This window comes from Ranitomeya imitator, chromosome 4 (genome assembly GCF_032444005.1).
Source record: "Ranitomeya imitator isolate aRanImi1 chromosome 4, aRanImi1.pri, whole genome shotgun sequence".
Classification (NCBI taxonomy): Eukaryota; Metazoa; Chordata; class Amphibia; order Anura; family Dendrobatidae; genus Ranitomeya; species Ranitomeya imitator.
The window spans coordinates 638,844,970-638,862,359 of NC_091285.1; the positions used below are offsets into that span (position 1 = coordinate 638,844,970).

Sequence of the window (17,390 nt, forward strand, 5' to 3'; positions counted from 1 at the left end):
CATGTGTTGTTGTGACCGATTACATTTCTAGCATGGCACAAACTAAAATAAAAGTACATAAAAGCATAATGTATAGATGTACCTTATATCCACTGGGGAAAACATAAGAAAAGACAAGAAAATCTGGTGACAACGGGAAAGCAACAGCACATCATTTTATTTCTATAGCGCCAACATATTCCACAGCCCTTTATAATTAAGCAAGGATTTGTACACACACAATAAAGACAATACAAAGCATCACCTAGATCAACAATGTAAGAGGAAATAGGGGGACAATGGGTTAAAATTGTTTGTTATGTACAGTGGCTTGCAAAAGTATTCACTCCCCCCCCCCCCCTTGGCTTTTTACCTATGTTTAAATATTTTTGTAATCTGATTTGTGTGTGATGCATCAGCACTAAATAGTCTAAGCTGTTGAAGTGAAAAAAAAAAATATAGGCAAACTACATTTATGGGATCAAATAACTAAAAATTTGCATGTGCATATGCATTCACCTTTTTTGCGATGAATGCCTTTCAAAATTTCTGGTGCAAGCAATTCCCTTCAAAAGTCACTGTGTGCAATCCAAGTGTCACACGTCTGTCAGTATATACACTTTTCCTTCTCTGAAATTCCACAGAGGCTGCAACACCATTAACAAGAGGAACCACTAACCAAACACCATGAAGACCAAGGAGATCTCCAGACAAGTCAGGGACAAAGTTGTTGAGAAGTACAAGTCAGGGTTGGGTTCTAAAAAAAAATAGCCCAATCTCTGATGATCCCCCGGAGCACCATCAAATCAATCATCAAATACAAAGAACATGGTACCACAACAAACCTGCCTACAGAGGGCCGTCCACCAAAACTCTCAGCCCGTGCTGAGATGGCATCAGGAGGTAGCACAGAGATCAAAAAGGTAACCCTGAAGGAGCTGCAGAGTTTGCAAGTTGAGACTTGAGTATCTGTCCATATGATCACAATAAAACCGTACGCGCCATAGAGGTGGCCGTTATGGAAGAGAAAGCAGAAAATTGTGTGTGTAAGGCTCGTTCTGTGTTTGACAAAATACATGTGGGAGATTCCCCAAATGTATGGAGAAACATGCTGTGGTCAGAAAAGACCAAAATTTAACTTTTTGGCCACCAAAGTAAATGCCATGTCTGGCGCTAAACCAATACAGCTTATCACTCCAAGAACACCATTCTCACAGTGAAACATGGTGGCAGCATCATGCTGTGGGGATATCTTTTGGCTGCAGGGCCAGTTAAAATGGTTAGAGTCCAGGGGAAGATAGATTGTGCGAAATACAGGGATATTCTTGAGCAAAACCTGCTTCAGTCTGTCAGTGATTTTAGACTGGCATGGAGGTTCACTTTCCAACAAAAACAATGACCCAAAGCATACTGCTAAATCACCACTCAAGTGGTTTAAGGGAAAACATGTTAATGTTTTGGAGTGGCCTACTCAAAGCCCAGACCTTAATACAATTTGGGAATCTGTGGTCAGACTTGAAGATTGCTGTTCAGCGGAAACCATCTAACTTGATGGAGCTGAAGCAGTTTTGCCTTGATGAATGGGCACAAATCCCAGTTGCAAGATGTAGAAAGCTCAGAGAGACTTATCCAAAGTGACTTGCAGCTGTAATTGCCACAAAAGGAGGCTCTACAAAGAACTGACTTTAGGAGTGGAGGGGTTTGGAGAGAAAAAAATGCCAAGGGGGTGAATACTTTTGCAAACCACTGTATCACGTGTCTAAACCTGGCACGCCGGGAGAGGATATTTGGCCTCCAACACCTGGCCGGTCCCCCACCTGGCATTGTACTTTCAACTATATCAGCATCCTAGATGTTGATACAGTTGAAAGCAATGATGGAGGATGGAGAATCAGCTGATGTTCCCTCTCCTATCATTCCTCCCCTGTGTCTGACATCTCAGCGCGATAGCGTCATTACAACACTCCATAGAGGGTCACCTTGACTAGGTGGGATGGCTTTTAAGTTTTTCAAAATTATGTTAACCAAGTACCCCATGTAATTTTCATGCACTATTGCTATTTATTTACTGCAGGGTATTTTCTCATTTAGTTTTGGGCTTTTTTTTTTCCCCTCCCCAAGTATATTTGGCCCGTGACGTCATTACAACACGCCTGCTGTACAGAGACGTGCAGAGGAACTGAAGACCCCAAGAAGATGCCATAACAGAAGGAAACAGGCAGAGGTGTTTTTTTTTTATGTGGGGCCCATTATACTATACGGGGCACTATGTGGGGCCATTACACTGTATGGAAAGCAAGTAAGGCCACATTCTGTATTGAGCCCTTTTTGTGGCCGTTATACTGTACTGAGGGCTGTATCAAGATCACAGTTGGGGGTCACCATTCTTCATCGGGGGTGACTGAGGGAAGGGGCGTACAGTAGGGTCATCATACTGTGTATGTGCAGGATACTTTGGGGTGTCATGCGGTGTTTGGGGGCACTTTTGTTTGCATCTTACAGATAATACATTTTTCAAGTTTTTTTATCCTTTGTTATTACTTATTGAAATTAGGACATATGCTTTTTACTGCTCTTACATAAGATTATAGTATTCCAATATTTTGTTGCAAGATCTATTAATTCAAATGTACTTTTTTCATGGGACAAGTTTGGCATAAGTTCATATTTATAGTTCATGAAAAATAAAACACCAGTGAAACTCATAGTCATTGCAAACAGTGATCTATTTCACGTGTTTATTTCTGTTAATGTTGATGATTATGGCTTACAGCCAATGAAAACCCCAAAAAGTCATTATCTCAGTAAATTAGAATAATTAAAAAACACCTGTAAAGGCTTCCTAATCACTTAAAACGGTCCCTTAGTCTGTTTCAGTAGCTCCACATTCATGGGGAAGACTGTTGACTGACAAATGTCCAGAAAGCAGTCACTGACACACTCTACAAGGAGGGTAAGCCACAAAACGTCATTGCTAAATAAGATGGCTGAAGAAGACCCATAGAGATACACATGGATATTCTGCTAGAGTTTATTCTTAAAGATAGCGGTACAAAGGGGGCAATATCGGTAGTATATGGGGACCTGTTACACACTTTTTTGAGAGACCATCCTATCAATGCTAAAAGGAAGTGGGAGACAGATCTTTTTGGAGAAAGCTGGGATTCTATCCTAGAGTGTATACCCAAGTTATCTATGAGTGAACCCGGGAGATTGTCACATTTATATGTGATACATAGGGTGTATCGTACCCCTGATATGTTGTTCAAAGCGGGGCTAAAGTCCAACTCAGACTTCCCAAGGTGTTCACAATCTCAGGCCGGTATGCTACACATGCTCTGGAGTTGTCCTAGTGCCGAATCGTATTGGAATGGTGTATGGATGTGTGGTCCCTAGAGACCCGTTAGTATGTATTTTGGGGTTTATAAAGGAAACAACAACGGACAGTACTACTAAAATTGCAATTGCTAGAGTACTGTTTGTCGCAAGAAAATTGATTGCAAAATACTGGATTAAAGAAGAGCCTCCTTCCAGATGGGAATTTGTTACTGAAACGGATCATTTAATCCTATTGGAAAATAGGCATTAGTCCTACCGGTAATTATGTTTCCAGGAGTCCATCCTGACAGCACCCTGGAGGACGTCCTCCTCCCTCTTGCTGGGACAGGAAACACACGAGAGTTTAAAGGTCATGTCCCACCCCCAAATCCTCAGTGTTGTAACAAGAACCACTTCATGGAAATGCAAATAAAACTTTAATGACAAAAAAACATATTACATCATATGTCAGAATGCCAGTGCCGTCAGGATGGACTCCTGGAAACATAATTACCGGTAGGACTAATGCCTATTTTCCCAGGACGTCCCTCCTGACAATTCGCAAGAGTGCATCGATTTCTTCTCAAGGCCTCCCACACCACATACAGCTCCTTGAAGTTGGAGGAGCTGTGAACGACATCTGCTGGCCACCTTCCTTGTAGGATCTTGCCCTTTAGATGGGCTCCCCAGCCCCATGCACTGGCATCTGTAGTGACTACCACTTAGGGGGAGGAAGACCATAGTACTCCGACTCTTAGGTTCTCTGGCTGTGTCCACCAGAGGAGAAACCTTCGTACTGGATTCATTAGCTTCAAAATACTGTCCAGTGAAAACTGGCGACGATCCCATTTGGAGAGAATTAACCTCTGCAGAGGTCTTGAATGAGACTGTGTCCATCTGACGCATGGTATACAGGCCGTCATTAGATCTAGTATTCTCATAGCCATCCTTATTGAGGCTCTGTTCTCCAGAAGGAGCCTGATCTGGGTCTGGATTGCCTCCAGCTTGTTTTCAGGCAGTAGGGATATCCTGCTTCTGGAGTCTAGACACACTCCCAAGAAGGTCTTCCTGTGTCAGGTCGGACTTCTGCCAGTTTATGCCAATAAATGTTCCATTACCGATACAGTCCGCCTCCTGTGGGCTGACAGTATCTCTGGCAATCTTGCTACAAGGAGAAAGTCGTCGAGATATGGAACTATAATGATTCCCTGGTTTCTCAGGAATGCGACGATCTCCGACACCAGCTTTGTGAAGATACGAGGTGCTGAGGCAAGCCCGAAGGGAAGGCATTGAAACTGGAAGTGACAGGTCCGGGACGGCAGAGCTACAGCAAACCTCAGAAGCCTCTGAAATGAGGTGTGGACGGGGACCTAATAATAGGCACTCTTCAGGTCGAGAGTGCACATCACCGCGTCCTGGTCTATGAGGTGAATTGCTGATCGTATGGACTCCATACGGAACCTTTTGTACCTGACCCAGGCGTTTAAAGGCTTCAGATTTATTATCGTACGGGAGTCGCCAGATGGCTTTGTGATGGAGAATAGGGAAGAGTAGTGACCCTGGCCTACTTCTAGTGGCGGGACTGGAATTATGACTTCTGAAGAGAGCATCTCTTGTAAATCTAACAGCATGGCAGAGCCCCGCGTGACCACCGTAGGTGCGATGTATCTTTCTGGAGGAGGGGGAATAACGCTCGATACTGTATCCCTCCGCCACCGTCCGGAGGACCCACTGATTCTGGGTGATTTGGGCCCAATTCTCTGCAAAGTGGGGAGCCTTCCTCTGATATATGTGGCGTCATTGTGTTTTGGACTTAGAGGAGGGGCTGAAGAAGAAACTCCTGTTCTTATTGCCCTGGCTACGGGAACCCCTATAAGATCCTCTATTGGATCTACCCCCTCTGAAAATCGTACTGTCTCCTGAAGGGGAATCCTTTCCGAAAGGACTGAGATCTCTTAGGTTTATCCACTGGAAAACCTTTCTTTTTATCAGAGGCAGACTCTAGAATAGTATCTAGAGATGAACCAAATACTCTTGACCCTGAAAAGAGGATTGAGCAGAGCTTGGTCTTAGAGGCATTTTCACCTGACCAGGATCTTCGCCAAACCGCCCTTCTAGCTGCGTTAGATAGCGAGCCGCTTCTAGCTGAGAATCTAACCGACTGCTGTCACATCGGACAGAAAGGCCATGGCGGATTTCATAATAGGAAGGGAGCTTAATATGTCGGACCTCGGGGTTTTATTGGCCAGATGCTCTTCCAATTACCCCATCCATAGGTACATAGATCTGGCCACCGAAGTGGCTGCTATGTTAGTTTTAATTAGGGCCGCAGAAGATTTCCAGGCCCTTTTTAAGAAGTATGTCAGCCTTTCTGTCCATGGGATCGCGCAAATTTGAGGAGTCCTCGAAGGGTATGGCTGTCTTTTTGGCAACCTTTGCCACCGGAACATCTATCTTGGGTATCTCTTCCCATAGCTTGACTTCCTCAGGCTCGAATTGTAAGCGAGCCTTAAAGTCACGAGACAGTACCAGCCGGCGCTCAGCCTCCTTCCACTCTTCCAGTATCATAGCTTTAATATGTTCGCTAACAGGAAAGACTGTGTCGACGTGACATAAGTCCCCCAAACATCAGGTCCTGTCTGGATTGCGGCTTAGATGTCTCTCCTTTCTTAATCGTGCTTCGCACTGCCTGCACAAGTTCATTCATCTCCGCCGCCTGGAAGAGGTATTTTCTATGGTAGTCCTGGCTCCCTGGGGGGAGCTCCCCCTCTTCTTCTGAGACTAAGTCCTCTGGGTCGGACCTGTCCTCAGAACTAAACTCCGGCTCTTTCCAGTCTCGCTCCCGTCTGGCTCTCTTGCGGCCAGGAATGGGGCTGGACTGCCCTGAAATACTGGACAAGGAAGCCTGAACCTCTTCACGGATTAGGGATCTCATCTCAGATAAAAGCGAAGATTGTTCGTCCCTCATAACCTTAGAAGTGCAAGATGCACACAAGGATTTGCCATGAGATTCCGGGAGCTTCACGTGGCATATAGGGCACACGCTGGAATTTGCAGAGACCTTGCCGGATTTCTTAGCTGGAGCGGGACAGCGGGGGTTCCCTTATCCTTAAATTACATAAGATAGGGAGTAAAAATAGGGTAGACCTACTTGGGCGTGCAGTGAGGGGAGTCTGCGCTATGCGCACTTACCCCTTCCTCGCGTGGCATGTCTCCTTCTATCCTGCGGAGAGTGGTCCCCGTACTCCAGACACTTGAATAGGAGCACCTCTGCTGCTAAGCGTTCCAGCGCTGGAGCGCACGCACTTCCCCGCTTTACGACGCTACCGGAAGTGACTTACTGGATGTCGTGATACCGGAAGTGACGCGGTTCCCTTGGAGTTTCCGGAAGACGCCGTGCAGGGCGAGACGCCGCTCTAGATGCCACGACTCCCTGCCACCTGGAACCGCATCTGCAGCAGAGAGCCTCCCTGTGGGAGGAGCGGCTGCCACCAGGAGCCTCGTCCCACTCCTGGTCTTTGGAGCAGAGGGACTCCCCACCGGAGAGTTTCTGCCCTGAGCCTCTTGACAGGTGGAAGGGTATTGGCAAGCCGCACGATCCCCCTGAGCTCCGGTAAGCCAGAGCAGCTTTCTCTCGTGCGTCCCTTCCTTGCAGGGACAGGAAAAACACTGAGGATTTGGGGGCGGGACATGACCTTTAAACTCTCGTTTGTTTCCTGTCCCAGCAAGAGGGAGGAGGACGTCCTCCAGGGTGCTGTCAGGAGGGACGTCCTGGAAAAGAGCATTTTCATCAAGAGGAACACATTAGAGTTGTTCCAAAAACTATGGTAACCGTGGTTGGATAGAACTTTTTAAAGTTATAACAGTTTATAAAACTGTGGTGTTACGTTTATAGTCAACTGTCTGAAGAAGTAAATATGGTCACTATATTGTTTGCTCTTGGAATGGTCTCAAAGGGGGTGGGGGTAATGTATTTCTTTACAAAAGAAAAATGTAAAAATAATATGGATCTGTGATATTGGTTTGTAATGTTTTATGTTTAATAAAAATTTATCCGATTTAAAAAAAAATAAATAAATAAGAAGCTGGCTGTTCAGAGTGCTGTATCCAAGCATATGGAAGGAAAAAGTGCGGTAGAAAAAGATGCACAAGCAATCGGGATAACCGCAACTTTGAAAGGATTGTTAAGAAAAGGCCATTCAAAAATCTGAGGGAGATTCACAAGGAGTGGACTGCTGCTGGAGTCATTGCTTCAAGAGCCACCACACACAGAGGTATCCAGGACACGGGCAACAAGTGTCGCATTTCTTGTGGACAAAGGAGAAAAAGAACTGGACTATTGCTCAGTGGTTTAAGGTGTTTTCAGACAAAAGTTAATGTTGCATTTTCTTTGGAAATCAAGGTCCCAGAGTCTGGAGGAAGAGTGGAGAGGCCACAATCCAAGCTGCTTGAGGTCTAGTGTGAAGTTTCCGCAATCAGTGATGGTTTGGGGAGCCATGTCATCTGCTGGTGTAGGTCCACTGTGTTTTACCAAGACCAAAGTCAGCGCAGCCATCTACCAGGAAATTTTAGAGCACTTCATGCTTCCCTCTGCCGACAAGCTTTTTGGAGAAGGAAATGTCATTCTCCAGCAGGACTTGGCACCTGTCCACACTGCCAAAAGTACCAATACCTGGTTTACAAACAACAGTATCACTGTGCTTCATTGGCCAACAAACTCGCCTGACCTTAAACCTACAAAGAATCTATGGGGTATTATCAAGAGGAAGATGAGAGACACCAGACCCAACAATGCAGATGAGCTGAAGGCTGCTATCAAAGCAACCTGGGCTTCCATAACACCTCAGCAGTGCCACAGGCTGATTGCCACCATGCCACGCCGCATTGATGCGGTAATTAATGCAAAAGGAGCCATGACCAAGTAATGAGTGCAGTTACTGAACATACATTTCAGTAGGTCAACATTTCGGATTTTAAAATCATTTTGCAAGCTGGTTTTATAAAGTATTCTAATTTACTGAGAATGACTTTTGGGTTTTCATTGGCTGTAAGCCATAATCATCAACATTAACCCCTTCCCGACCTTTGACGCATACGCTGCGTCATGAAAGTCGGTGCCATTCCGACCCATGACGCAGCGAATGCGTCATGGTTTGATCGCGTTCCTGCGGGTCGGGTGACCGGGGTCAATGAAATGTCACCCGACCCGCAGGTACGTGAGGACCTCTAGTTGACCCCAGGGGGGGGTGGCTTTGCCCCCCCGTGGCCAAGATCGCTCCTGTGCCCTCTGTTTCACCCCCCTCCAGCTCTGATTGGAGAAAGCATCAATGTGACGCTTTCACTCCAATCAGCGGTGGAGGGGCGGAGTGAAACATGTCTGACATCACTCTCCAGCTTCATCCCGTCCGTGGAAGCTGGAGAGTGAGGTCCCTGCGTGCCGCACCCGCCGCCGCCACTGCCAGATCGCCGCCGCCCGCTGCCAGATCGCCCCCTGCTGCCTGATCGCCGCTGCTGCCGCCTTCCGGTACTCCCCCCTCTGCCTCCCTCTCCCCCACCATCCGATCCCCCCCCCGCCATCCGTTAATCCCTGCACTCCCTCCCACGCCCCAGAAATCAGCCCCCTGCCCAGTGATCACCCAGGCTCCTACATCTCCCCTGCCCCCTCCTTCCCCCCCCTCCCGCTCCTGACAGCCACCTTCTGACCCCCTCTCCCCCGTGATCACCCACCCCAGTGATCACTCTGATCACCCCCTGCCCCCCTGATCACCCCCCCCCCTGCTGCTGCTGGCTCCTGCATTACCTCAGGCCCCTTCGCTTGACTGCTCCCCCGTGCCCCACTGATCGCCGCCTGTCCGCCTTCCCATCCACTGATCGCCACCTGTCCGCCTTCTGGTACTCCCCCCTCTGCCTCCCGCTCCCCCAACCGCCCGATCCCCCCCTGCCATCCGTTAACCCCTCCACTCCCTCCCACACCCCAGAAATCAGCCCCCTGCCCAGTGATCACCCTTCCTTGCTGCAGGCTCCTACATCTCCCCTGCCCCCTCCTTCCCCCCCGCTCCTGACATCCACCTTCTGCCCCCCCCCCCCCCGTGATCACCCGCCCCAGTGATCACTCTGATCACCCCCCCACTGCTGCTGCCGCCTCCTGCATCTCCTCAGGCCCCTTCACCTGACAGCTCCCCCGTGCCCCGCTGATCGTCGCCGGTCCTCCTTCCGGTCTGCTGATCGCCGCCTGTCCGCCTTCCAGTACTCCCCTTCTCTGCCTCCCGCTCCCCCCGCCGTCCGATCCCCCCTCCCGACCGCCACTCCCTTCCACGCCCCGGAAATCACCCCCCTGCCCAGTGATCACCCTTCCCTGCTGCAGGCTCCTACATCTCCCCTGCCACCACATTTCCTCCGCACCTGACAGCCACCTCCTGCCCCCCCCCCCCCGGTGATCACCCACCCCAGTGATCACCCTGATCACCCCCCCGCGCTGCTGCTGCCGGCTCCTGCGTCTCCTCAGGCCCCTTCGCCTGACAGCTCCCCCGCGCCCCACTTATCGCTCCCGCGTGATCGCTCCCGCGCCCTGCTGATCGCTCCCCTTACTGCTGCCGGCTCCTGCATCTCCTCAGGCCCCCCACGCCTGAAAGCCCCCTCCTGCAGTAAAGTTTCACTAAACACTCACACATACACACACGCACACTAATAAAGCTTAGTTTTTTTACACGCACACACAATGTCCCGCTCGTCCCAGTCACAAAGGCTGTACTCGGCAGAGGAGGCATTCTTTTATTGCCTCCGAAGCTGATAGTGAGGGAGAGGACCCTACCTTTCTCTATTCCTCCCACTCTTCCTCCTCCAGTGACACGGACTCGCCACCACCACGAAGTCGCAGGACGAGAAATCGTCCGCAGCCCAGGGAAGAAGAGCCGGAGCCCAGGGAAGAAGAGTCGGAGGCCGGGGGAGAAGACCCACAACCAAGTGTGAGTAACCCCCAACCTAGTGCTAGTCACGCCCAACCTAGCACTAGTACCCCCACCTGGACCCCCGTCCCTGAAAATTTTGCTCCACGGATTCCGGATTTCATTCCCCAATCAGGAATCCAATTTGAGACTGCCAACCTCAGGGAAATAGACTTTTTCAAAGTCTATTTCTCGGAGTCAATCGTCAGTCTCATGGTGGAGCAAACAAACTTATATGCCCTGCAATTTTTTGCCCAAAACCCAGTTTCATCATTTTCTGCTTGGAGTCCCGTTGACTCTGCAGAAATGTTGAAATATTGGGGACTGGTCCTTCACATGGGAATTGTGAAGAAACCAGAACTTCGCCAATACTGGAGTACTGATATTTTATATCAAACTCCAGTATTTGGCATGGTTATGATTCGCAAGCGTTTTGAGGCAATTCATAAATTTCTCCACTTTAGGGACAACACGGACATCCTTCCCCGCGATGACCCGAATTTTGATAGACTGTTCAAAATTCGGCCGGTCATCGAACACTTCAGCAACAAGTTTGCTGAAGTGTACATTCCCCAAAGGGAAATTTGTGTGGATGAATCCCTCATCCACTTCAAAGGGATGCTTCAGTTCCGTCAGTACCTGCCCAGCAAGAGGGCGAGGTACGGGATTAAGCTCTATAAGATCTGCGAGAGTACCTCAGGGTACACTCTCAGCTTTAGAGTTTATCAAGGAAAGGACACCAGGATCCAGCCCCCAGAATGTCCACCTGCTCTGGGGGTGAGTGGGAAAATAGTGTGGGATTTGGTCCACCCACTGCTTGATAAAGGTTACCATCTGTACGTTGATAACTTTTATACAAGCATCCCACTCTTTCAATCCCTCTCTGCCAGAGCTACCGTTGCTTGCGGTACCGTGCGCAGAAACCAGAGGGGTCTCCCTTTGTCACTAATTGAGCAGGTTCTCCCAAAGGGTGAGAGCCGGGCCCAATGTAGTGGCAACATGCTTGTGGTCAAGTTCAAAGACAAAAGGGACGTCTTTTTCTTAACAATCCATGGTCCCGGCACCACGGCCACCACCGTTCAAGGTACCACAGCACAGGTCCACAAACCGGACTGTGCGCTGGGGTACAACAAACACATGGGGGGGAGTTGATCTTTCTGATCAAGTCCTCCAGCCCTATAGTGCCATGCGGAAGACAAAGGTGTGGTATAAAAAACTGGCTGTGCACATCGTACAAATGGCACTGTATAACGCATACGTGCTATCACGATGTGCAGGTCAGACCAACAACACCTTCCTTCAGTTCCAGGAGGCGGTGATAAAGGCCCTGATGTTTGGAGACGAGGAAGGAGCGGGGCCCAGCACTGCTGGAACTCAAGGTTCCCGTATGGTACCAGGGCAACATTTTCCCGGTGAGGGGCAAAAAAGAAAAAGGTGCCGGGTATGTTATAAAAGGGGGATAAGAAGGGAAACTCGTTTCCAATGTGAAACGTGTCCCGACAAACCTGGACTGTGTTTGGATGAATGCTTCAGAATTCATCACACGTCCGTGGACTAGCCACATCCTGATATTCGACTACAGCACTCACCCACACCAGGCTGATATACACAACACCACACACACACCAACCTGACGTACACTACACCACACACCAACCTGACATACACTACACCACACACACCAACCTGACCCTACGTCAGGTTGGTATGTGTGGTGTAGTGTATGTCAGGTTGGTGTGTGGTGTGGTGTACATCAGGTTGGTGTGTGTGGTGCAGTATACACCACACACACCAACCTGATGTACACTATGTATGTCAAAGTCAAATGGCGCTCCTTCCCTTCTGAGCTCTGCTGTGCGCCCAAACAGTGGTTTACCCCCACATATGAGGTATCAGTGTACTCAGGAGAAATTGCTCAACACATTTTAGGATCCACTTTATCCTGTTGCCCATGTGAAAATGAAAAAAATTGAGGCTAAAAGAAAATTTGTGAAAAAAAAAGTACTTTTTCATTTTTACGGATCAATTTGTGAAGCACCTGGGGATACAAAATGCTCACTATGCATCTAGATAAGTTCCTTGGGGGGTCTAGTTTCCAAAATGGGGTCACTTGTGGGGGTGCTCCAATGTTTAGGCACACAGAGGCTCTCCAGACGCGACATGGTGTCCACTAAAGATTGGAGCTAATTTTGTCATTCAAAAAGTCAAATGGCGCTCCTTCCCTTCCAAGCCCTGCCATGCGCCCAAACAGTGGTTCCCCCCCATATATGGGGTATCAGCGTACTCAGGACAAATTGGACAACAAGTTTTGTGGTCCAGTTTCTCCTTTTACCCTTGGGAAAATAAAAAAAAAATGTTGCTAAAAGATCATTTTTGTGACTAAAAAGTGAAATGTTCATTTTTTCCTTCTATGTTGCTTCTGCTGCTGTGAAACACCTGAAGGGTTAATAAACTTCGTGAATGTGGTTTTGAGCACCTTGAGGGGTGCAGTTTTTAGAATGGTGTCACTTTTGGGTATATTCAGCCATATAGACCCCTCAAACTGACTTCAAATGTGAGGTGGTCCTTAAAAAAAATGGTTTTGTAAATTTTGTTGCAAAAATGAGAAATCGCTGATCAACTTTTAACCCTTATAACTTCCTAGAAAAAAAAAAAAATTTTTCCAAAATTGTGCTGATGTAAAGTAGACATGTGGGAAATGTTATTTATTAACTATTTTGTGTCACATATCTCTCTGGTTTATCAGAATAAAAATTCAAAATTTGAAAATTGCAAAATTTTCAAAATTTTCGCCAAATTTCCAATTTTTTCACACAAACGCAAAAATTATCGACCTAAATTTACCACTAACATGAAGCCCAATATGTCACGAGAAAACAATCTCAGAATCGCTAGGATCCGTTGAAGCGTTCCCGAGTTATTACCTCATAAAGGGACACTGGTCAGAATTGCAAAAAATGGCAAGGTCTTTAAGGTCAAAATAGGCTGGGTCATGAAGGGGTTAACAGAAATAAATCAATCGCTCTGTTTGTAATGGCTCTATATACGAGTTTCACTTTTTGTATTGAAGAACTGAAATAAATTAACTTTGATATTATTCTAATTTTGTGAGAAGCACCTGTAGAACTGAAGTTTTTTCTTAATATCAAGGTTTGCCTGTGACCAAGTGTCATCATAAAAACATATAGGTAGAATGGGAGCTGTATACAGATAATACTCTACTCCTGAAGTATCAGACGCACCATACTCTTACCTGATGGGGTCAGGAGGATATATATGGTACTGATGTTTCTAGGTAGAAGGAGCGCTCCTATGGTGGGCTCATCTCCACCGTCGCCCCATATCAATCTGATTACATTCAAACCCATGACGTGACCCAAATGACCAGGTTCTCCATTAAGGTCTAAGGAGGAAACATATAGTAGAAAGATCCTCTAATTCCTATACCACTTGCTTTTGGACTTACATTTCGATTGTGTGGAGTTTATCCTCAGGCCTTACCTTTTATTACAGTAATAGATTTATTATCTGCACTGACTGGATTAGAGACCGTGATGACGCCAGTATGGTTGTACGGAATAATCAGTGTCCGGTTATCAGGGCTCAGCCAGCGTTGGTCCAGCAGGTCTCTTCCATCTATCGTCCAGATGATTACCCCCGAGTCTTCAGCGTGGCACCTACTGAGGGATATGGTCCCATCAGTGTAATTATGGAATAATTCATGGATCCAGATGGAATCTATAGGGAGGAGAATGTTCTTTTTTTGTTCCTGACCAACTTTTCTTTGTTATTGAACTTACAGCTTAAGGATAGCACACAATACAACAATAAAACAATGCAAGACACTTACATACTGCTCATGTGGTTTGTGAGATCTGTAGAATTCTGTGCAAAAACAAATTAGGCTGGTGTGGAAACACGCTGCAGAGTACGAATGCTTTCCAAAATAGAAGTAATCGTCTATTTGTAGTCAATTTAAATACACAAAGAACAAAAGAGAAATCCAAGTCCCATGAATATTTGATGTGACCACCCTTTTCCTTCATCACTTCTCAGTCTCTGAAGGAACTTGGCAGGGAGGTTGCTCCAAACATCATGGAGAACCAACTAGAGATATTCTGTGGATTTAGGCTTGCACAAATCTTTGTGGCTCTTCGTGAAATTGGAGACAGACTGGATGATGAGATTATAACTCTTCCTGTAATCCCAGACAGACTTGGATGATGTTGAGATCAGGGTTTTGGATTATAACTTCCAGGACTCTTGTTCTAATGACATTGGCTGTATGTTTGGGGTTGTTCTGCTGACAATTAAATTTGGAGCCAATCAAAAGCCTTCATTAATGGCATTACATAATGGATATGGTTTTTAGCCAGCACTTCTAGACAGACTTACGTGAACAATAGGTGGGTCCCACTAGATGCTGCCAGTTCTGAGCTGATGGCACTGCTGGACACCTTCCGATTTTGAAGTAAGCAGCAACTGCTGCATTAAGCTTCCTTGCCTGGCCACTGAGCCCATCGTGCTCAATGTTGCCCATTTCTTGGTTCTTTTTCAGAAGAGTGTGGACAGAAAATGAAACCCCAGCCTGCTTTGAAATCTTTGCCTGGGACAGACCTTGCTGATGCAGTATAACTACCCTGTCTTGCCATCCTGTGTGACCTGTTACATGAACATAGCTTCCACCACCTTACCTTTGTAGAAAAGTTTGTCTGCTCCACATCCTGTTTAAAGCCTCCTGTGCAGTGGTTTCTGTTTTATTTCATGACTCTTACAACCTTCATATGAAATCATCATCACTTGTGTTCATGAGTAACCAGTTATACCGACTATAATCCTACAAAATCCCTGAATTTCTGCAAGCCTACCTAAAGAAATTATGAAGGCAAGGGGCTGTCACACCACATATTGATGACATTTAGATTTCTTTTTTTGTTTGTGCCCTATACATTTTGATTTAAAAAAATTTTTTAATACATTTATATCTGAAAGCATTCTTACTCTAACATTTGAACCGGGCAAAAATGCTACATATGTATGAAGATTCAAAAAGAGGATAGATCAAGAAAAGAAAAGGGTGGTGGTGAGTCAGCAATCACCTGAGCTATTGTTACATGTACAGTTAGGGCCAGAAATATTTGGACAGTGACACAATTTTCGCGAGTTGGGCTCTGCATGCCACCACATTGGATTTGAAATGAAACCTCTACAACAGAATTCAAGTGCAGATTGTAACGTTTAATTTGAAGGGTTGAACAAAAATATCTGATAGAAAATGTAGGAATTGTACACATTTCTTTACAAACACTCCACATTTTAGGAGGTCAAAAGTAATTAGACAAATAAACATAACCCAAACAAAATATTTTTATTTTCAATATTTTGTTGCAAATCCTTTGGAGGCAATCACTGCCTTAAGTCTGGAACCCATGGACATCACCAAACGCTGGGTTTCCTCCTTCTTAATGCTTTGCCAGGCCTTTACAGCCGCAGCCTTCAGGTTTTGCTTGTTTGTGGGTCTTTCCGTCTTAAGTCTGGATTTGAGCAAGTGAAATGCATGCTCAATTGGGTTTAGATCTGGAGATTGACTTGGTCATTGCAGAATGTTCCACTTTTTGGCACTCATGAACTCCTGGGTAGCTTTGGCTGTATGCTTGGGGTCATTGTCCATCTGTACTATGAAGCGCCGTCCAATCAACTTTGCAGCATTTGGCTGAATCTGGGCTGAAAGTATATCCCGGTACACTTCAGAATTCATCCGGCTACTCTTGTCTGCTCTTATGTCATCAATAAACACAAGTGACCCAGTGCCATTGAAAGCCATGCATGCCCATGCCATCACGTTGCCTCCACCATGTTTTACAGAGGATGTGGTGTGCCTTGGATCATGTGCCGTTCCCTTTTTTCTCCAAACTTTTTTCTTCCCATCATTCTGGTACAGGTTGATCTTTGTCTCATCTGTCCATAGAATACTTTTCCAGAACTGAGCTGGCTTCTTGAGGTGTTTTTCTGCAAATTTAACTCTGGCCTGTCTATTTTTGGTATTGATGAATGGTTTGCATCTAGATGTGAACCCTTTGTATTTACTGTCATGGAGTCTTCTCTTTACTGTTGACTTAGAGACAGATACACCTACTTCACTGAGAGTGTTCTGGACTTCAGTTGATGTTGTGAACGGGTTCTTCTTCACCAAATTAAGCATGCGGCGATCATCCACCACTGTTGTCATCCGTGGACGCCCAGGCCTTTTTGAGTTCCCAAGCTCACCAGTCAATTCCTTTTTTCTCAGAATGTACCCAACTGTTGATTTTGCTACTCCAAGCATGTCTGCTATCTCTCTGATGGATTTTTCTTTTTTTTTCAGCCTCAGGATGTTCTGCTTCACCTCAATTGAGAGTTCCTTTGACCGCATGTTGTCTGCTCACAGCAACAGCTTCCAAATGCAAAACCACACACCTGGAATCCACCCCTGACCTTTTAACTACTTCATTGATTACAGGTTAACGAGGGAGACGCCTTCAGAGTTAATTGCAGCCCTTAGAGTCCATTGTCCAATTACTTTTGGTCACTTGAAAAAGAGGACGCTATGCATTACAGAGCTATGATTCCTAAACCCTTTCTCCGATTTGGATGTGGAAACTATCATATTGCAGCTGGGAGTGTGCACTTTCAGCCCATATTACATATATAATTGTATTTCTGAACATGTTTTTGTAAACCGCTAAAATAACAAAACTTGTGTCACTGTCCAAATATTTCTGGCCCTAACTGTATGTGCAATAATGCCGATTTACACACCTCGGGTAATCCCTTTTTTTAATTGAATATAGATAGACACCCTCTTTTCTACCTTTTTGGGAGATAGTGAGATTTCCTCTCGAGGCCGGGGTCACACTTGTGAGTGCAATGAGAGAAACTCTCCTCAATACTGGTCACTGCCGCCTTTACTCGGGACCGGAGTGTGCGGCTTCATGTATTTCTATGCAGCTGAATGCTCCGGTCCCGAGTGCACGCGACAGTGCCGGGTATTGAGGAGAGTTTCTCGCATTGCACTCACAAGTTTGACCCCGGCCTAAGGCTCCGTACCATCCGGAAAGAAGCTTGGTCCATTTATGATCAAGATTGAAATGTTTAGGAAACTAACTAGTA

The 17,390-nt window shown here is 46.3% G+C and overlaps 1 protein-coding gene across 4 annotated transcripts in view; it reads right to left on the minus strand.

The window, feature by feature from the left end:
* LOC138677044 (uncharacterized) overlaps nucleotides 1-17,390 on the minus strand; it is a 114,236-nt gene that overhangs the window by 14,163 nt on the left and 82,683 nt on the right. For all 4 annotated transcript variants that reach the window (XM_069766858.1, XM_069766856.1, XM_069766855.1 and 1 more), the window contains 2 exons: nucleotides 13,743-13,979; nucleotides 13,495-13,644 (listed from right to left, as the gene is read on the minus strand). In XM_069766858.1, coding sequence (XP_069622959.1) covers nucleotides 13,495-13,644; nucleotides 13,743-13,979 — 387 coding nt within the window. The remainder of the gene's footprint in view (nucleotides 1-13,494; nucleotides 13,645-13,742; nucleotides 13,980-17,390) is intronic.